The sequence below is a fragment of the Channa argus genome, chromosome 2 (genome assembly GCF_033026475.1).
Source record: "Channa argus isolate prfri chromosome 2, Channa argus male v1.0, whole genome shotgun sequence".
Classification (NCBI taxonomy): Eukaryota; Metazoa; Chordata; class Actinopteri; order Anabantiformes; family Channidae; genus Channa; species Channa argus.
The window spans coordinates 10,792,466-10,814,723 of record NC_090198.1 but is presented as its reverse complement, the minus strand read 5'-3'; the positions used below and the strand labels follow the sequence as shown (position 1 = coordinate 10,814,723).

Below are 22,258 nucleotides of genomic sequence, written 5' to 3'. Positions count from 1 at the left end.
GAGGATGGGCAAGAGAAAAAGTAAAGCTTGCCCTCCCTCCCTATTTCTGTCTCTCAGTCAGATGAGGTCATCAAACACCAACCTGCTTTGTATATTAATGATGTAACAGCACAGGATTTTTGGACACCCCATCCCTAGAGACTGCTTGGCTGGCGGCAGAGAAAGACTTCATCTTGATTTAAGAGAGAGATAACACCCTCGATAAAACTGTGACAAAGGCTAGATAGGCAGTGTGAGAGGAGATAGTGAGGGAGTAAAGACGCCAGCAGAGAGGAGGAGACAGGAGAGGAGTTAGGAAGAGGAGGAGGAGTAGGGATTGTGTGATACACTGTGCCTTTAAACCCCCAAGCCCCTCCTCTTCAGAGCTGTGCAGAACAGCCGAGTGGTGCTGGCAGGAGCCTGAGCCCCACGATAAACTCTGGCATCAGCTTCACTTCATCCGGCAGTCAGTGAGGACACAGTGAGGGCGCAGGGGCAGAGGAGACAGGAAAGGAGAAAGAGAAAGAGTGACAGAGAGGAGGTAGAGAGAGAGAGAGAGATGTAAAACAGGTAGAGTGAGAAGGACAGGCTGTCACAGGAATCACACAGCTCCTTTTTTTACAGCAGCAGCTAAGCCGTTCCATCTCCTTCCTCCCAATGCAGGTGTGCACTGACGGGGGGATGACGGGTGGCGTGTTTTTGGCAGCGCAGTTATCTGAGTGACGGCGGCAGCCGTGGTGGCATCACAATCTGGAGCAGGACCACTCCTTGCCATTCTGCTCTTAGTCATCTTCAGCCTCTTCCTTCCCTTCTCAGAGTTTTATCAGGGCCATTCATTGTTCCAACCTCATGCCTCCGCCTCCTCCACAGCTTCATCCTCCACTTCTCCCCCTCCTCTGATGAGCCACAGCCTCAGAGTGAAATAACCCTGCTGAAAGAAGCTTCTCTCTATATCAAGACAGTAAGTAGAAGAGGGAGGGAGAGAAGTGTGTGCATGTGTATCTGAGGAAGAGAGAGGGAGAAAGTGTGTGGATGTGTCTGTGAGACGGAAAGAAAAAGAGAGGAAGACAGAACAGCAAGGCGGCGAGAAGAAAAGATGTTAGTGCGTGCGACAGAGGGACTGCTAAAGAACCAGCAGGGCTGTGTGTAGCTTGAATGATCCTGGTGTGCGTGGACAGTGATCTCTGGGCATAGCAACAGCAAAGTGATGCACAGGAAAGGTGAGTAGGAGTGAGTTCTGGTGTGTGTGCGTGCGTGTGTGTTTAGGTGAGACAAGTGCACCTGAACAAGATTTAACAGCAAAATTGTCAACGCAGTTCATTTCTCTCCATCTCGGAGTTTCCTTAATTGTGTTGTTTCCTCTTTACATGTTGCTACGATGTAGAGACAAATGGAGGAACTGAAAGGAGAGAAGCCTTAGACATGAGAGAATAAGTGACTGCTTTCCTTCCCATCTGTCCAGGTGCCATGTGTGATTGGCCAACGCATCCCGTGGCAGTGGCATCGCCCTGGATTTGGAGAGAAGCTGCTTGTTCTCTCAGGCTCCTCTGGGAAGCTTTCATGGGATTTATCCAGTCCTGCTGGATGGCACGGAGCTTTCTGCCTCTCTGAAAAGAGTCTACAGTGAAAACACACACTGCACGGATAAGAAGTAAAATAATTATCCAATCACAGCACAAGGAGGCAGACCGGGTTCCCTTAGCAACAACTGAAAGAAAGAAGAGAATCCTTTTCTCTTTCTGCTCCTTTGGTTTTTGGGCACACCCCTGTGGACAGCTGTGGGTCAGTGTTCTGTGAGAGGACTTGAAGAGCGCAGTTGCATAAGACAAGCTGCCACCCAAATTCCAGGAGTAGGTGCTTGCTCGCCCCCCAGCTTTCCTGTAACTGTGTCACATCGGCACCATGTTTCTTTTTGTTTTACTTCCACAAATCTTCATCACAAGTCACGTTCTCCTGGCTTAGAAATCCATTTATCTGGATCCCACGCCACCTGGAATAAACCCTGCTGTGGGGGGGTGAGGGTGGGACTGGACGTGCAAAGACTCACACCTACCTTGGTCTCATTTATCTCGTTTACAATGTGAATAAGTCATCATCTGCAAAGAAAATGGGTGTAAAGCAAAGTTTATTTACCATTTACGTTGATGTGAGTTTCAACTGAAGTCTATTTTTCCTGGAAGAGCAAACGGCACACTGCACAGTGGAATAGACCCCTTTTTTAAACAGGATCTGTCCTTTCTCTCTGTAATGACAGTAGCCCTTACTGCGGGACTATATTTAGAAGGCAATTCTTGCCTGTGCTGTTCACCAATAATGTAGAACACAACAATAATTTTGAAAATTGGGCCATTGCTGGAAGTTTTATTTTTTTTTCTGTGTCAGATAGCTTAACTCTATAAATGGTTAAGACAGTATGAACCCCTTTTTCTGCTTTCACTTTTGTATGTTTGCCTGTCATTGTGTCACTGTGCTCCACAACTAAAAAAGGATTATCCAGGACATGTGGAAAAAGCCTCGTCCATGTATAGACAGGCGTTTTAAATAGCATCTCCTTGGGAACAATTTCCAATGTACACACTGACACATGAGATGAGTTGGTTCAACATGATTATGTAAGAGTTTCATACCAGCTTTAGCCCATGTATTTTGCCTCTTCCTTTTCCATGGATTTACTGCATTTGACTTCTCCCATGTTCAGTTTCTCGTCATTTTTGGAAGTGTCTATAAGAAGGCATGGATGTCCGAGTGTGACACTGTGCCGAGTGTGTGGGCGAGGCAAGGTGTTTTGGCTGCCCAGGTGCTTTTAAGATGTTGAGGTCTCCCTGCGTGGCCGGGGCCCCTGTTCGGATCAGTAGCACTGAGGCTCCTTGTAGCCAAAGACATGGACCCCGACTCGGCTCCCCCACGCCCTCAGCCTGTTGGCCACTGGCCCCACGTCGCCTTGTAAAGGATGTCCCTCAGCAGAGCTCCGGCCCGGGACACCTCTGAGACCCCCAGCCCGAGAGAACGCATCCGCAGCCACATGAAGATGGTGATCGACCAGCTGGAAGGCATTCTCAAAGAGCTTAAGGATGTGGCCAAGGAACTCCGGGAGGTGAGGTTCAAAATCAGCTTCCATTTGTTTCAGCTTCCGGGGGGATTTATTGAGGGACGGAGGAAGGATGAAACAGTGAAAGGGAGAGAATAGGGGGGCCAGGTGGGTGTGCTCCTCAAGCAGGCTGAATTTAACTAAGTGTAAAATTCTTTACGCAGCATGGAGATTTTCATTAAGATTTGATAGTGATGAGATCTCACTTTTTTGTTGTTGTAACAAGAGAATATAGTTCTACCACAGTGGAAAGGGAACACAGCACACAGACAGAGGCTGTCTCCTTCTCCAATCGAACAGCCACCTATCACCAATTACAAATGTCCTTCATGTCTTCAGTGGTGTCTTGTGGGAGGTACAGTATATGTGAAGAGGAGCTGAAAAGCAGCAAAGCCAAGCTGAAAGGAAACACAGAGGCAGGCTTAGATAAGATACAAGACTTAGCGCCACACTAGTTATATAACCATTTTGTTAAGGATCATCTGGATTCCCACTGTATTTTTGCAACTGCCATGGTAACACAGAGATTTGTGTGTCTGCATATACCGCACACAGTTTAAACAAGATTCAGCAAAGAGAGACCCTGCATGTGTGCATGAATTCTTACGTTCACCTCAGTATACGCACTAAATAACCGTGTGATGACTGATAATCAGAGTACATCTGTTCATGTGTGCGGGTACAAAATGGCCCTCATCATCATCTCTTTGGGATCTTCCCCTGCAGTGTCCCTTAAGCTGTGAGCTCTTCTTGCAAAGTGAGAGATAAAGGCAGACAGAGCGACAGAGACAAATGAAACCTCGGCAAACAGCTGTGTCTAACCCATCCCACATCACCCAGCACATCACATGATTAGCCTCCCACCTACTTCTGATCAGGGACGCAGAAGGAGTGTACGTGTGTTTCTAAATGCCCTGAAAAGGCTAAACACTTCATGTTGACACATGCGTTGACCTAAATGAGGAGGAGGGTTTCGAACAGCCGTGCAGTAAAGTGTCATAACTCACTCCATCACCTGTGCCTTGACAGAGTGACCAGCGTCTCCCTGACTCCCAGCTCTGTCCCACTCACTACGCTCTACTTTATGCACTTGCACAATTTGAGGTGCAAGGGCACAGCTCACAGTGCACCTTCTCTCTGGTTAGCAGGAGAAGGCTGCCTGCGTGCGGGAGTGATTGATGATTATGGGACAACTGCAAGTGGAATAATGCTGGCTGGAGCTATTTATAAACAAAAACACAGCCTGTGCCTCTGCCAGCTCCAACGCATATTACCATTCTTATCCCAGACCCCATTAGCGAAGGCCTTGCACACTGGTTCAAATGTAATTTTTTATTGGGAGTGCGCAATCCCACATATTGAAATAGCAAAGGAATCATATTATAGCTGCAGTGACAGTCATAATGCTGGTATCAATATCCTGCAATTAACTGACCTGTGAGATTGCAGAGGGTATGAAAAAGGAGATAAAAAAAGAGAATCAGTGTAGCCTCATCAGATGTACAAAAACCTAATGTTCCATAAAATACAGTATGTCCTTCTTGGTCACATGAAAGGACCAGCGCAATAGATAACAACTGTCACATAAATAAATGATGAATTGCTGTGTGAATGTGGTGAGATAAATAACTGGACCTGGAGATACTGCTGTGCTCTGGAAGGGTAAAGCTGACACTTAGAGCAAAACGTTGTCTGGAAATTAAGAGGTTACTGGTTACTTTACTTACTTCACAGTACGGCTTTCATAGCTCAGAATACACAGAGAGTCATTGTGCGAACTGGTCAAAAGCCGAATCCAAGAAGGGATTAAATCACTTAATTTCAACCCATTATTAGTCACACTGCAGTAGAACCTGCCTATGTTTAAATTTCATTAAGACTATTTGGTTCGCACCTTTAATTAAAATGTAGAGATTTGGTCTTCGTGGCTTGATGCATCAGCCATTAAATAATACATAATCTGCACATTTTTATAGGTCATTAGAGTCTAGGAAATTATAAGCTACATTTTACACTGGGATTCACAAAGTGGCTACTTAGACGAGGCCCAAGCTGAACAAGGCCAGTGGGGAACCTCACATCCTGTTGCTAAAACTGCAGTTCAACACAGAGTAGGATGTTTTTCAAACACTGTGTACAGTTGCAAATTTAGGATCATTCAAATGGGAGAATAATCCATCTAAGATGACTAGTTGTTTTCTTCCATGTGGTATTAGGTTTCTTATAGCAAGCACCAGCAAGTGCCTTTTTTATCAATATTAATTAACTGAATACTGATGACCTAAACTGAAAAACAGGTTCAAATAATAATAAGGACCACTTATTCACGTCCACTGGCTGGACCCTAAAGTGGCTTTTAATTTCATAAATGCATAGTAGTTTGAAAAAGATTCTCTCATGGGTCCTCACTGCTAAACATCTCAACTCACATCCTAAATACTGGAAAAAATTGGATAATCAGTTGTAGAAGACGGTTGGACCGACTGCGAGCACCACAGTTATGTGGTAAACCTAACATTAAACTTTAATCACTGTCATGTAATTGGAAACCTCTTTTCCATGTGGCCAGGGTGTGGCATTCAGTACATCAACATTTTAACTTATATTCACTGAACACAACCTGAAAAAAGTGCAGTAATGAATTAATAAAATAATAAATACTAAGGAAATTTCCAGTTAAGGACTCTGACTCCGAAACCTTCCATACAGCATGCAGCAGTTTTTACCCTTTCTTCTCTTCCGGTCCCCAAGCACACCAGTGCTAGCTTGGGATTTTACCTCGTCCAGAGGTCCTGTAACTGCAAACATTTTTAATCCACAGGATAGACATAGCAGCCAATGTAGCAGTATATGACTGGCCAATCTGAAGGTCAATAACATGCAGGAAGTGTGAAGGTGTGTTGTCATCTAAAATCTGTTAAAATCTGCACACACAACTGCCAACCAATCAATGTGGCTACCTACTCCAAAGCCAGCTTTCTTACTGCTATTGGGGTGAACAGATACTCAGAAAATAAGTGATCACAACAGAAATAAAATTAAACTAAACTGAACTAAAACTCAATTCCCTTGCACTTATGTCCGTGCTTTCATTACCATGTTACGTACTCAAACTTCATAAGGTTCACCTGTACAACCTAATGCAACCCAGCTTTTACAAGGTCACAATTTCTCAGCTTATAAGTATATGTTTATTGAGGTCATAGTGTGTGTTGGAGTTGTGCTGGAGTGGATTAAATTAAGAGATGGTTTTAATGTTTTGGCCACCTATTTCTAATAGTTTCAACTTAAAAAGGGAGAAATTATAACCATGTAAAAGTAGAATTCATGGCAGAGCTGCTGTAATAGATTGCATACGATTGTACAGATGTTACTAATGAGTGACCAGAGAGTATAATCTCAATTCTGTGTACTACAAAGTCTCTATAAGTGTACACAAAACAGGGTTATTATAGAGATCTTTTTAACTGAAACATATAAAAGTAACAGTGTTGTCCATCTATGCTGCAGTACAATTTAGTACAGGCAGTAAATCTCCTTTAATTGTCAAAGAAAAATGTAACACAAAGCATGTAGTTTTCCCTCCCTTCTAAAGCCTATTACAGTCGAATGCAGCCTGTCTTACTTGTGAATCCCATTACAGGCTTCGCGACAAGTAAAATGAAAAGGATGTAAAGGAAGGACATTGGAAGGCAACATACTGATAAACTACTCCATTTGTTATAATAATACTGGCAGGAGTGGCAACTCTAGAGGAAATAATTCATTTAGGTATCACATCAACCTTGGACTTGGACGTCTGAGGATAAACAAGGGAAGTAATGGCAGCTGCATTTTTTGCAAAACAAAAATTTGGAAAGTTGAGTGCTTCTCTCTGCCCAAACCTAATTACTAAAAAAAATGGTAACTATGGAAATGCAAATGTCAGAGAACATCTATGTGGGTTTTAACACAGATACAGACTTGTAAACTGGATAAAGGAGCAAAGGAAGAAAGACAGGGAGAAGAGGCAATGCTTTGAACTAGCAGGGACGGGGGTTGGCAATGAGCTACACATCTTTATAAGGACCCAAATAGGAAAGATGGAATGTTTTCATGTCGGTATTGGTAATGTATTCAGAAGTACACCATGAGCAGACAATGCAGACCGTCTGTGCTCAGCTCAAGACAAATGGACACAGGGAGGCAATCTTAAATTGTGAAATTAAAGCTCCAAAGGAGAAAGTGAATATGAGCTGAACAAAAAGCAATTATCAGTAACAGAGTACAGTGGCTGCAGGATGCTGGCCTGTATCGTCCAGCCTTGTGGTAGCGGACTGCACATCATCATTCTAATGCTGGAGACTGACTTACTTTTTCTAGTGAGTTACAGTAGGGATGAAGAGAGAGGAGAGAGGCAGCAAGAAATCTCTGGTGTCAGATGCAAACTGTGTCAGCTTTATAGAAATGACGTACTGAGCAACAGCTTTATTAATTACACTGACCATCATGCAGAATTATGTAATGGATCTGTGAAACTGTGTCATGTATGTTTTTGATCTACAGAAAAATGCAGTCATAGTGATCTCCCCTGTGTGTAGCAGCAGCAGGACTATCATACCTCACTTTTTGTTTTTTTTATGGAGGAGACTACTTTGTACTCGATAGGTTCACTCATACACATGTGGCACAAATGGAGTAATCTGTTCAATTTCTATTCATTACCCAAACCATCTGATCAAAAAGGCCATCGCCCGGTACTCTTTCAAACACAAGATACACTTTAATGCTGCATAGTTAAAGCCCTGCATGGATGGTGAGGTATCCAAACAGCTGGCCCCAGATCAGTCAGCCTAACAAGCAGCCTGCGAGTCAGCCAGTGGTGTCTCCTGATCGAGACAGAAACCAGTTATGACACATTCACGTCAAGGGGGATCCACGATCCCTTTTGGCTGAAGCTACTGCGGAGCACTGAACCAAATCTCTTCCAAACGCAGAGGCAGCCCAAGGGAGACCGAAAACAAAATCAAAGGGGCAGTTTTTTTTCTGCAGTCGCCATATCCTCTCCTCATTCTGCTGCTGCAGCTGAGCAGGGCAGGAAACAGAAGACTGAGCCTACAACACTTCAACATTTAACCATGACGAGGGACTCTTCAAATCACTTGTGCTTTCACTGAGGGAGTAGAATAATATATACTGGTAAACACAATCTCATTCCCTGAAATAGCTGATCCTCTTATCAAGGAATATTTTGTGGGATATTTAAGGGCATTGGAATAATACTGTATTAGGAAAAATGGGTCACTCCAAAAGCACATAATATAATATTTGCATGTATTTGCAAATATCAGATTCGTCCTCCATTTATGAAATTGATCTCAAAAAAATAATGTGTAATTTTATAGTTTTAGAATTCAGGAAAACAAGCTGTACTTTTACTAAAAATACAGCTTAGATATTGCCCTTGTGCACTTGATGATAAAGTAAATAAAATCCCTTAATCCTAACACATACTTTTCTAATGTGACTGTGGTTGTCCCTGTTTATGCAAATTAAAGCCTACAGTCAGAAATTACAATAAGTCGCAAAGCTGTGTCCTGTTGGATCATTTCCCACGAAGTAACCATTCTGGCCACCAGCGTTGTGGGTTCACTGCCTAGTTGACCACAGCCCAATCATTCCCATTGAGGATTGCTCAGCCTAGTCTCCACCGGACAATTTACTTTAGATTAAGGCAGGGTTTTTGCCCAGTCCCAAACCTGTGAACATGCAAACCAGCTGTTCTCGCAGGCAACACTCAGTGGCCAATGCTGAAAGCTTACCCAGTCACACAGTAAATTACCTTTCAACCTGACAAACCTGGGCCAAAGGGTTTCTTCTCATTAAAAGCCATTTGGAAGAAATGACAAGTACCCACCCTCCTGTGTCTGTCAATTTGTTCCTCCTTGCCTGACCTCTTTTGTGTGTGGAAATTAAATTCCTAAATTAAACTTGGTGGCATGCCTCCAGCGGAGTTCTCTTTGCTCAGGAAAACAACAAGAACAAGGTACCTCAAGCCTTATCTATTCTTCGCTGAATACAGAACTCCCTGCCATCTCCACACCTGTGCTGCTGCCTCGAGCTGAACTCCACATAAATGTGTCAGTTCTTGGAATAAATCAGAGGCTCAATTATTCTCAGGACTGATGAAACGCAGTGTCACAATTTGAAGTAGAATGTCAGATCATTTTTAGGTTAATCTACAGTCATGCTCTTGTTTGGGAGACAAATCACGGTGAACCATACACATAATCGGATACACATATAGGTCCCTGTTGCTTTAATAAAAGCAGGGGATATTAAACACTGTGCATTTAGCTGCTGATTTACTGAAAATAGCTTGCAATGGGAACAATATTAGAATAATGGGTAATACCTACATCCCCATGGAAAAGTAAGCACTACTGAGGACAGAAAACGGAGTAAACTCGGAGCCAGGAGGGCACAATAGTAAACAACGAGTTAAGGTTTTAGCAGCATCTAACCTTGAGAAGTGTGAAGCGAATAAAACTGCACCATGTGAAACGTTCCCCTGAGCCTCTTTTACCTAAGTCTGCTGTGGAGCTCCAGCTTCTGTAGGATGCAGGCCTAGCATATTGACTAGCCCATCATGCCTGTAAGACCCATTGGATTAGCTGGCCCTTTGATCTCTGCCTCCCTCCCGTGAACCCTGCGCTCAGCATTGACTGTAATGAGGGCTTTACACTCCACACTCCAAAAATTGCACTTGTCGTGCTCATTGATTTTTATCAACTAACACGCCTACTGTGGGCTAGATACAGATAAAGCAGTGAGAGTTTTCACCATGCATGTTTGTACTTTCTGTTTCAGCCGCGGACCCTTTTGCTTGTCCCTAGGCAAGGATAGACCTAAATCAGATGAAGAAAGGAGTTAAAGGAAGAGCAAAGACTGTGTGCAAGAGAGAAAGAGAGAGAGAGGATGAAGGGTGGACGGACATAATGGTTTCTCCTGCTGCTCAGGATTGCGACAGACTGGGTGGAACAGCTTAGATCAATTGTTGCAATTGTGCTCATTCGTGGGCGTGTTTAGGATTGTTTTGGCCTATCTCTGTGCTGTGAATAAAACCAGTAGGCTGTAGTTAATGGTGTGAAAAATGGCATCCATCGAAGTGCACAAGCAGCCTCTAAGAATAGCTACATCATTTCATTGTGTCAAAGCATACTGTACTCAGAGGGACAGCTTGCTCTCCATTAGGCCTTCAGACTGACTGTCTCTGTTACCAGGTGTGGGTACAATTTTTTTTACCAAGAGTACCGATGGGCACGAAGCATAATGTTACAAATTAATAATGTGATCTGATTTTGATGATGTGTTTTCCTTTCTTCCACTTCGACAGTCCGTGAAAGTGCTCAGGGCAGTGAGGGCCAACCCACTCACCAGTGTAGCAGCTTAATCCAGCTACAATCTTTAGAACTGTTTTATGCTGAGGGATCATAGGGAGGCTTTTTTTTTGTCCTTCCTTTTATTTTGTGCATCATGAATCAACACATTTGTCAAAAGTGATTTTAAAGCAACTTTAACCCACAGAAATATATTTAGAAATGAAATGGTGCACAACTTAGCAGGTGACCTTCTGGCCTTAGGCTAATTTTAAAGGCCTTTTAAAGGATTTCGATAAACATTAAATTGTGTATGATGTCAAACATTTAGCATGTAAGTAATTTTTTTTTTGTTATAACTATTTCCTATTTCTGATGTGTAAATCATGGAAAAAGTACAGCACATCTGTTAGTTTGTTGTGCGTGGTGTGGAAAGTTGCTAAAAAGAGAATGAAAAGTTATACGGTATGAATCACGTCTCTGGATCTTATGCAGGAGTCTGTTATAGTGAATAGTGTGGAAAAACTGAAAAGGAGGCAAGAGAAAAGTAGGAATTATACTATACTAACTAAACAATGTACTTTGTAAAGTACATATACATGTGTTTGTGTAAAAGTGTGTACTGTATACTGTAGGGTATTATAAGTATTCTTATAAAAAGGCCCAGTCCACAAACTGGGAGTTTTTCTTATCAGCTCTTTGGTTTCCTACTATGGCCTAATTTTATCACTTCTATTTCATAATAAAATATGGTGTGGCTCCTCCTCCAACTAACTTATGTAAGATTTTTTATAATTGTTTTTATACAGGGAATGTGGTTTATTAAAATGCTAAAGCAGCAAACAAATGGCTTGTAATAAAAAGAAGTCTAAAATCAGTTAGTAATTTGTTATAATAAGCAATTGTTAAAGTAAAACATGACAAAAATCCTCTTATAGAGTCACACGAATTGATTTGTGCTTGTAGATGACACACACTGAAAATCCATTGTCATACTAAAGTACTGACCATATTATCTCAAAACACAAATGTTGAATGATTATATAAGGAAATTGTCATGAGTTATACATTAGCATAGACTCTGATCATTTATAACATGCATCTGTCATGTATCTGGTTTTTATTTAAGCACATTTCCGCGAGACAAATTATAATACTAAAAACATACAAAGAGGTCATAATTAATAAGACACAACTATGAAAAACAATTTTTTAGGGTCTATAAATTAGTAAAACCAAGTTCTCCTCTCTGATTGTGTTGAAGGCCAGACACCTCAACAGCAAAGTAACGATCTTCTTTACATTGCAAAAAGGTTTAAAGATCTCAGCTGCAGAATGACATAGGTTGAAAAAAGTTACAGGCACAGTAAAATTTTTATATGATTTTATATATGTCTTTATTAGGGTTGTCAACCGATAAAAACAAATAATCTAACAATTACATGCTTTGTGATTAATTACTAATTAAAATGAATTTTGGCAGATGAGTAAGTCAAAATTCATTCATTTAATAATTTAGTTGTAAAGTTGTAAAATTGAAAGGAAATACTGCAGAGAATTATAATAAGTTTTGGCAAATTATACAGGTATTGGTTGAATTTGCATTAGCTAATGTCTCTCATTCCAAGATCACAGACTCCTGGAGGGAATAATAAGGTAATACAAAGATAATGCACCTTGCCATGTAAGCAACCAAACTCTAGAAATGCCACAACATTGGATTCTCTTACTGGGATTTGCTTCTAATCCTTCTAATTAATGCAAAATCGACAGAGATTCATTTAACATTTGAATGTCATTAATTACTTTGCATTGTGCAGAGCTTGTCTGTCTGAACACTTAGATATTCAGACAGAAAAACTCTGCCTGAGTTTGGACGAGATCTCTCTGAGTTTGGCCTAGGTTGCCATAGATAATCTGTGATGTGGACCTGACTTGACCTGTTATTTTTGGTTGTACAATTTATTCAAGCGAAGATTTTAATTTCACATGCAATGATACTGGTATAATCCATTATAGGTTTATCAACATTAAAACTACAGTATGCAACTTAAGATAGTGCTCCAAAACTCCAAAATAATCCTCTTTGCCCACCACTCCCTCTTCTTGCTCTGATACAGCTTTGCTTCACTCGTTAGGTTCCAACGTACTGCAAAACCCTTCAGATAGTCTCAGTTTTTAAGTTACAGTAAGTGATCCAAAACTTACTAATGAAGAAAAAATTGTTCCTGTTCTCTGGAGGTGGTAAAAGTCCTGAATTTATAGTACTACTGTTACTGTGATAAAATTACAATTACCTGTGTAAACATTTAGGTAAAATAAAAAAAATAAAAACTTTCTCAGGCAAAGCACTGTTCATTTTATAAAACATGAGGTCAGCACAGTGGTGGAGTGGTTAGCATCTGGTTTCCCAGATACAGATAATGGATGGAATTAAAACATGGACATTTTTTTCTAAATTTAAAATTATATATTATTTACATCCCCTTACACTTATATGGCAAAATTAATGTAAAAAAAAAAAATCTTTCATCAACTTAATGTTTGATGCAAATTTAACTAGTACAAATGTTACTTCATCATCACAAGTGACACAAATGGTGAAGGGGTCCATAATTAATTACATATCTAAATATTAACATATTAAGATACAGTAAGTACCCCGCCTTTCACCCTATGACAGCTGGGATAGGCTCCAGCCCCCCATGACCATAAACAGGATAAGTGGTTGCAGATAATGAATAGATAGTAAGAGTAAGTGTCGGATCATATCTCTATGAAATAAATGTGAAAAATTATGCAAGATTTTTAACTTTAAGTAATTTTTTTTTTTTTGGAATATCATAGCCTTACACCAGTTTGGCCACCTAACACTGAGCTGGCACTGAGATTACCAATTGTCAAGAAAACAGTGAGTCCTGGCAAGTGACAGCTACTAAATCCATGAATTACAAAAATTATACGTGCAAAATGAGCCAAATAAAACTGCGACATAGCTGAATGAAACAGTAACGAGGCATAACACTGTTCACTCATAAAGCATCTTTGCATGCTGGGGGTTGGGTGTTTTTTTTGTTTGTTGTTGTTTTGGCTAGATGGCAGGTTATTGGCCTGCAAATTCAACTGACTGTGGTAAAATTATTTAGGATGATACCCAAGAGGAAGTCATCTGTCCAACATGGACAAGGTGTCTGCCAATAAGCGTTGGTGGAGCAGGTGTTGAGGCTGCAGGTGAATAAACTAGCCATGATAATGAGTTATACTTTCAGTATGAATTCAGCTTGTTTTTGAAAGAAGAGCCCTTTCTAGTCAGCTGATTATAAGTGGCCTTTGTCATAATTATATGTTTGTACATGTTTCACCACAGTCAGTGTGATTCTCTGCAAAGGGCAGCACCTTTAAAATCTAGGAATCCTAGATGTAAAACAACAGAATTAAACCATGTCGACTGCATTTGAAGACAGCTCTCCATGTTTCTGGAATGTCCCCCATCTCCCTCTCCCTTTCATTGCCTTGTACTGGCAGCTCACACTCTGCTAGTGGCTCGGCATGGATGGCTGCCACCACTGTCATTGTCAATAGCATGACAACGCACCATCTAATGCAGGGCAGGGCAAGATGAAAGAGGCACAGCAGAAAGGACAGGCTAATTATTCAGACACACACCTAAGAGCAGACGGGGGAGAGAACGTGTCAACAAACTGTTTGCGTGATTAATATTTTTTGTCATCGGTGCAGTCATTTGTGCAGTTGGCAGTTTATGGCCAAGAATGATGAAGTCAGATATTTCTGACTTTTATGCAAAGTAGATGATTCACGAAGGTCTATGAGGGTGAAACATATAATTAGACTTCAGCTCTGCTGTTATTTTCAAGGATATTAACTAGGGATGGGACCACACTTATGTTGGACCATGTGCTGCAGGTTCTGATTAGAGTGACATATCCTAATTATGATTATGCAAAAAAGCAGATTGGGATAAAATGGATTTACTGATAATTTTACTGATGAACACCTTTTGGGAAGCTCTGAAGGTTAATAACCTTATGGCGATGCCATGTCAAACATTTACACATACTCTTCCATAAGGAGAAATTATAATATGGTTTACTTTCTATAGTATTTGCTACATTTTCCAATAATGGGAAGATGTGTCTAGTGTCAGGTGGCTACATGCTTCCTCAAACGTTAACATGCCAGCAATTACATTTAGTCTTTTTGGCCAGTTTTCTAATTTCTAAGGGCTGTCTGAGAACTTAAACACATAGACATGTCAAATATATCACTGCATTAAATGATACAATCAAACAACAAGTTTTGAAAGTAAATTTGAGTAGTGACATACTTTTATATATGCAACATGTTGTGATGTGCCCTAACAGCTGATCATGCCCACCATTACATTTTTTTACATGCTTAAACTTGTCTACCACAACATTAAAGCTGCCACTTGATAATAAATTGATGAATTAAAGAACATATAACGATGGGACATTTGTTAGCACAAGACCTGTATATGCCCTGAAATACCATCACAACTACAACAATTAATCAACAAGTAAATCATGACAGGGGTTCTGATCTGTTCGTGTTTGCCTAATCCCAACAACAATTATTACCACCTTATTGTACTACTACTACAGGGGCAGAGAGAGAGACGGAGGGCTGGGTGGAGCAAAGTGGGCCGATTTCAAGTCTCATGCCACTGTAGAGCTTGTAACAAAAAAAACTATTAAACCCAACTTAGTTAATAGTAATTTGCACTGTTAATCCGTTACAGAAGATATGCTCATGTTTGTCCATGCTGAATCACATGCACAGCTGCAAGGAATGTACATGTATGCATAGTATTAGTAGATAGTACATTCAGTCCAACACACAGCAGAATCTATATTTGCATGCTGCGTGCGATAAGGAAAGTATGAAATGGCTCAACAGTAAAGCCTCTCCAGTGTCACCAAGTTAACTATGACTCACAGTTTTCTGTTCCCAGGCAGTGACCACATATTATTCTTGTTTGTTTGTTTTCAGGAAATTACTGTAACACACTTTGTTGCAGTGCTTGCAAATGTGATTGAATATATTTTATGTATATCCTAAGTAAATCAGTCTGTCCGGGAATTTATAGATGTTTTTGTGATTGGTGTGGCATAAAATGCCTGATTTTGTGAGAGCTAATCTAAAAAATTGTGACACGTTACAATGTCTCTATGATGTTTGAAATTGCAAGGTCACACAGAATTTACAGGAGACTGTTAAAAAATGTGTTTCTATTGCACTTCCTGGAGGAGCTGGTAAATCCATTCTTGTACATTATGTAGGGTGTGGGGTCCTTTTGTAAAAGTGTGAAGTAGTAAAATATTTTAAAAGTTACATTTATATAATGTAAGTACATTTTAATAAGTGGATAGTTTCTCCAACAAAGGACAGCAGCATAATGGTAGTTTTTGGTTTTGCTTTAGACCCATCACCAGGAGCAGGGTCAGCTGTCAAGAGGGCAACGGCTATTAAATAGCTGAGGGGATCCTTAATGTAAATAGTGCAAATATTGATTGTATGTTAATTGTTTCTATTTAGATTTTTACAGCCTACTGACTTTAGCACAGGTACTTTCTTTAAAAAGGATAGAGATGTATTGATTTCTTGACATGATATGAACATTTAAATGGGAATAAGTGTTACTCTGCTTTGAGAGATTTTGGGACTACAGAGTACTGGTTGACCATTATGGGTTTGTCAATGTCAAAATTATTTCAAGTAATTTAAAATACACAATTTAAGTGAGCAAACTAAGCAAATTCAGAACCACATTAGAATTCATTTATTTCTAAAATTGTATATATAATAATACTTGTTTGTAGCACAGTAGAGCGGTTAGCTCTGCCACCTCACAGATAGAAGGTTAGGGTTTCGGGACTATGGCCGACCGTGGCCTTTCTGTGTGCAGTTTGCATGTTCTCCCCGTGCTTGCGTGGGTTTCCTCAGGGTACTCTGGTTTCCTTCCACAATCCAAAGAAAGGTGTGAACGTGAGTGTAAATGGTCCTCTGTCTGTGTATGTCTCTCTGTGTTGGTCCTGAAATAGACTGGTGACCTGTCCAGGGTTTACCCTGCCTCTTACCTATGACAGCTGGGATTTTTAAAAATGTCAAAGATTGTTCGATTAATTGGCCGACCAATACTACAGTAGCCCACTGGTTGTTCAGAGTTGTTACAGAGTGATATGTCTTAACTTACATAGACAATGTTTGGCACAGACAGCAGTGTTGAAATCGGTTTTTCAACAATGTGCAGAGCACAAAGACGCGGAACACACACTTTGTTTTCCTGTCGTCAATTCAAATCATAGAATACAGCCCATAGAAGTTTCCCGACAGGTGATCTGAACTGCTGTTTGTCATTTTAAGCTGCAAACAAGTAGACTACAGGTGTAGCAGAGCAAGGGGAAATATTCCCCTATTGGTTGGCCATGGATGTTGTTGTTTTAATGGACAGATAAAAAATATATATTTGTCCAAATACACTTGGGCAGTTTGTGTGAGAAACAGAAAAGCTGCCACATGCCATTGTCAACTTCTAGAATAACTTTACTCTTATCTTGTACTGCATGTGTACTTAGAATATCAGTAAAGCTCTTAAGTAGTCAATGAATTCAGTGTAGTGTTTATTAGTATTGTAAAGTATTACTTTACAATATTTGTTGCAATGTGTTACCACGGATGTAAGATTAATCATGACTGCAGTGACCATTTCAGAGCATAGCATTATGACTTGCCCAAAAGCCAAAATACAGGATCACTTAACCCAATATTTAGAGCATCATAAAGAGGAAGCTAAAGGACACTGCAAATGATGACCTTCACAGTGGCATCAAGGTCATAGCTCTAACAATAACGCATGGAATCAGCTGTTTGTGTTGGCAAAGAAGGCAGCTTGATGGACTGCCTTACCCACAGTCAGTACTTTCAGAGTCAGGTGAGGTTGAAGACACACAGGTCATCCATTGTTGGGTTTGAGGGGGGAGACTTCTGTCAGCATAAAACAAAAGGACAAGGGTAAAGCACAGCAGGGCATCCAGTGTCTGCCGCGGTTTGTATGGGTGTCTGTGTGTAGGGAAAATATTTAGAGACAGAGAATCAAGAGATGATGTGGAAAATGAGGAAAAGAGATGGAGGCAGAGTGAAAAGAGAAAGTGACAGTGAAAAGGAAAAAAGACTCGCAGAGAGAAGGCTTATCTTTTGGCCTGCAGTTAACAGTTCTTTTTCAGAGCTGGAGCTGTATGCACAAGGCCCTTGGGGGGGGTGGGGGGGTGGGGGGGTGGAGTGTGTTCCTCTTCGGGGTGCGTGAGCCAGAGGGTCAGCAGTTCATCCCATAATTCTGTGGCTGCAAGTCAGTCCAGATGCACGGCAATAAAAAAACTGGGTCTAGCTATTTAACACCTGTCATTCCTGCATCTGCACTGGGAGCTGACTAGTGTCTGTTAGCAAGAGCATATTTGCAAGGGTTCACAAAGGAGCATGAAAGAGTTCTCTTCTTCCATCTGTGTGCTTGTATTTCCCCCCCTTTTTTTCAGAACTCACTTATTTTTAAGTAATGCTGAATTTCACAAGTCCTGTGCCCCTAACACGCATCAGAACCATCTGCCTCTTGTCACTATTGCTTTACAGAGTAATTTGTAACAACCAAAAATAGCATTGGTCTACATTTAGTCAATGACATCTGCTATGACCTAAATTGAGGCAATATTAAATGGGCTGTGAGTAGCTAAATGTATTGTGGCGCACACTCTTTAAAGCAATACATGTTTATAAATTAAGGGGGGGATCAAGAGCGATACCTAATTGTTCATTTTAAAACATATTTTCAATTATCATCACTCAAGCTAAATGTTTAATACAACATGAATGTCAATAAATGTCAACAAATTTTCAAGTGCATTAGGAACTTGAACATGACACCACAACATGAACACACAAGCACAAAATTATGCGTTGTCAGGCACAATATTACTAAATCAATTAAGCAACTCTTGCTAATGCTGTGAGTAATCTCTAGTCGCATGTCTCCACTTTTTCTATGTAAATGAAAACCTCATTTCCATACTTATCATACAACTGCTCAGATCAATGTGCCCTCTCTTTTTGCTTAGGAGAAAGTCCCACAGTGCTTTGTCTTCAGAGCTAAGTTGCCATTATGATGCCCCACTTTGATTTTTCTAAATAAAGACATTTTATCCTTACAAAGCTGAATTTGTCAGTTCAAGCTGTGTCCTAGCCACTGTGTTAGAACTTCAGAGTGTTAAATAACTAAAGATAAACATATGACATCTATTTTGTCATTAAGGCTCAGAAAAATTGTGTAATAGTGTGCTCAATGTGGTAGTGATGTGTCGCTAGAGAAATAAAATAAAAGACTGAGAGAGGCAAGGTATTCTGGCTTCTTTAACACAAGCAGAAGACTTTGTGACCTTTTCCCATAATATAGCTGTGAATATAAATCTCACGCAAAGCTCTTTAACTCCACTAATTGATGCCTGCAGCAAAAATGGTGGAAAAAAATTGCGGCTCTGACACCTCCTGTACATGTGAGCATTTAGAGGCACTTGTGAACAAATGCACCTCTAAGAGTTTGCACTCTGTCAAATGCCCTCTACTCTACTTGACCAGATGCAGTGTGTCCAGACACCTGGAGGAGGGTGACACTATTACCTCTCCTATCAGCCTAATTGCATTGGCATAACAAGAGAGGCACCCAGGGTTTGATGCTCTGAATTACATTCCTGCAGTGCTTGCCTGATTGACAGGTTGGCTGTGGCCTTGTCTAATAGCAGGTAGATGGACTGCTGCCCCCACCCCCACAGGGCTCTCGGGCGGTTGACTTTGGGGTTGGAGTGTGGAGAACAACTCAGGAAACATGTAGCACACAGAGTTAAATCTGGCTGTACTGTAGCTGTTGGTGGTCAATCGACTAGATAAACTCAGCATGAAAAATAGCCCAACACAGATCTGAACCCACATCAGTCTGCCAGCTGCAGCACTGCAAATGTAGAAGTGTAAGCTCAGGAAGAAAGAATGAGTAGCATCCACCCAAAACTAGCCTTCGTGAACACAGGTTTTCCTAATGTTTCCCATCAATTACATGCTTTGACTCCTTTCACCAATATGTGTAATGTCTTACATATAGTAGTTCTATTTGTATAAGCATTCAGCTGGACCCTGCATGCAGCTTGCTGGCAAAATAATTGAAACCATATGCAGTTAAACAAAAACAAAACAAAACATTTTTTAGTTTATTTGGTTAGCTAACAGAGAGAGAGGATACCTTATTGATCTCTGACTCTAGGGCACCAGTAAATATCCTTGAGGAATTACAAACTATATTGCAGAGCCATAACTTGAAAACAAAACTTTATTGAACACGTAGCTTATAAAAAAACACTGTTGAAGCTGCACCATAATCAGGTGCAACCAAGCCTTACGTTCTGGGGGAAAGAAATAAATAAGGAATGCCCTGCAATGTCAATAGTTTTGCACTATAATGAGGTGTGCTGAAACAAATCTGCCAGCATGTTCTCTCAGGATAACGGACTTCACATGGTCTCGGCTCTGATCCCTGAAGATTCTTAAGATTAGATTTTAATTTTCTAATCATGTACAACTCTCAATACGCATGTGCTTTATCTTGAATTGACAAATATAATAGCAGCACATCATTTCATCCTGATTTACTTTAATTAAACAAGGAACAGAAAGGAAAAGAGAAAACAAACAATTAAAGGCTGTCTGAGGTATTATCTCTTTGAGGGGCATTGAGCCATTAAAAGGCAAAAACAAGTTTCAGGAAAAGGAAGGCAAAGGCCATGGTGGCACAAGGAACAATGCCATCAGTCATCCCACCCACCCACTCTTTACCCTCCCTCCGACCGCATTGTCAAAATAAAAATCTGAATGGTTTCATGCCTCAGAACTGCGGGAGACAGTGTTGGACGTTGTGGGAGGTGATGTGCACAGTAATGAAAACAATGAAGAAAGCAACAATCAGTTATAGGAAGTTGAAGTTAGAAATATAATTTGTTTGATGACAGGTGAACCACAGCCTAAACAATTTCTAACAGCCAGACCTAATTTTGGAGCAGTGTAGAATTCTTCTGATGACAAACTCACTGTAAACTTCTGTGAAAACCAGTGGCTGTATTTTCCATCCATTTCATACTTTATTGGATTCCCTTCCTTTTGTCTGCTCTTGCTGTATTTAGGGATGATGATTTCCAATGAGAGAGGAAAAATAGGCCATCGGATTCTCTTAATTCACAGCACACACTCTCGCCCTGTCATTTAATTGACAGATGCACACTTTTTTCACTTTCTCTTCTCCCAACCAAAGCTATCCATTTATTGCCACTTTCATTACTCTGAGCTGAACGGTGAGTTTTTGAGATCAGTGCTGGGTATCTGGAGGCTAATGAATTGGGTGGACTGCAGTGATTGCAGGAGCATGTGCCTTCGCTATCTGAGGACACTTAATGACATGTTCAGAGTGACAATGGAAAAGTGAGGAACTAAAAGCTTCTGCTGCATTGACATATTACTGGGTATCAGCCACATTCATCTTTTTTCTTCTATTTATGTGCATTTATTCCTTGAATAATCTTTTACTATCGCTTTAAAATCCAGCAGATGGGACTACTGTGATGCTTTTATATCTGGTCTAACCAAGTTGTACCAATGAGTGGTGGAAGGAAGTCTGTGTTCTGACACCTGTCGCTCATACCAGGCTTTAAACTGTTCTCATGCTGACCCCTGTCCACCATCAGGATTTCAGGCCGTGGCTGATAAGTTTATCAATTAGTTCGAGCTTATTCAAACGTCTCCTACCCACGTGCTCAGCAGGACCAAAAGGAGAGAACACCTTACACCACCCAGTTTTCTAAGCGCATGATGGTCTCGAATAGCCTGCCTGTCCCTTGCTTCCTCTGAATGAATTGTTACAGCACCTGTTTTGTTAGTTTTTTCAGCTTTTAGTCAGTGAAAACTTTAAATCCTAGCTCTATAACTTTTGACTGCAACATTTTATCAGCATAATTAAATGTGATTTATTTATGTTGATCCCACCATTACAGAAGCAGGGCTGTGCGGTTGTGCGTGTGGACCAACCGTACAGTACCTCACTGTGCCAGGAGCAATGAGGCATGTCATTAGAACCACCCAAATAAAGGCCAGGCCCAAGACTGTTACTCAGGTGTTGGAATTGTGGTCAGAAGGTGAGAAAACACAAATACTGGTCCTCCAGCAGCTAAAGCAGCAGTTCAGGTCTCGTCAGCACTGCTCTCTCCTAGTTGGAAGTGGTTCCTTATTTTTTTATCGGTTAAATTTAGACCAGTGTCCTGCTCTGCAGATAGAATACTAATCAGGCCAGTGCAAAGCCAAGGAGAGAGCTGCAAGAGGCTGTACTCCTGTTTTCCTCTACCATCTCTACTGTATTAAAGCTTTCAGGCCTTCAAGACACTGTACAACTGAAGTAGCCTCAACCACAAGTTTAACTGTAGCCCAGAGATATATATTGACTATTTCTCACACAGTTATGAGCAGCATTTGAAACCCCCAACGCATTTTAGTGACACATTAAAGTCATTAAATGGAATGCTGAATTTCATCACTGGACTATCTAAATAAAGTGTGACCCATTAAATGAATATTTCATATGCATTTTGATGGGATCCATCAGAGACTCGGCAAACATTACCTATTATTTATTGTCCTGCTCACATACTCTTTCCCTTCTATTTTGCATTAAAGAGAGTGAAAACTTTTATGGCCCAATGAGTCATTTGTTTGA

General features: G+C 40.7%; 1 protein-coding gene across 5 annotated transcripts in view; it reads left to right on the top strand.

The window, feature by feature from the left end:
* The first annotated feature begins 351 nt into the window (after nt 1-351).
* Nucleotides 352-22,258, top strand: part of insyn1 (inhibitory synaptic factor 1) — a 52,462-nt gene continuing 30,555 nt past the window's right edge. The window contains exons 1-3 of one of the 5 annotated variants that reach the window (XM_067495307.1): nt 352-549; nt 643-1,199; nt 1,364-3,073. In XM_067495307.1, coding sequence (XP_067351408.1) covers nt 2,930-3,073 — 144 coding nt within the window. In that variant the 5' untranslated portion in view covers nt 352-549; nt 643-1,199; nt 1,364-2,929. Of the gene's footprint in view, nt 1,200-1,363; nt 3,074-22,258 lie in introns of all 5 variants that reach the window. The other 4 variants (XM_067495305.1, XM_067495306.1, XM_067495304.1 and 1 more) reach the window with 4 other exon arrangements.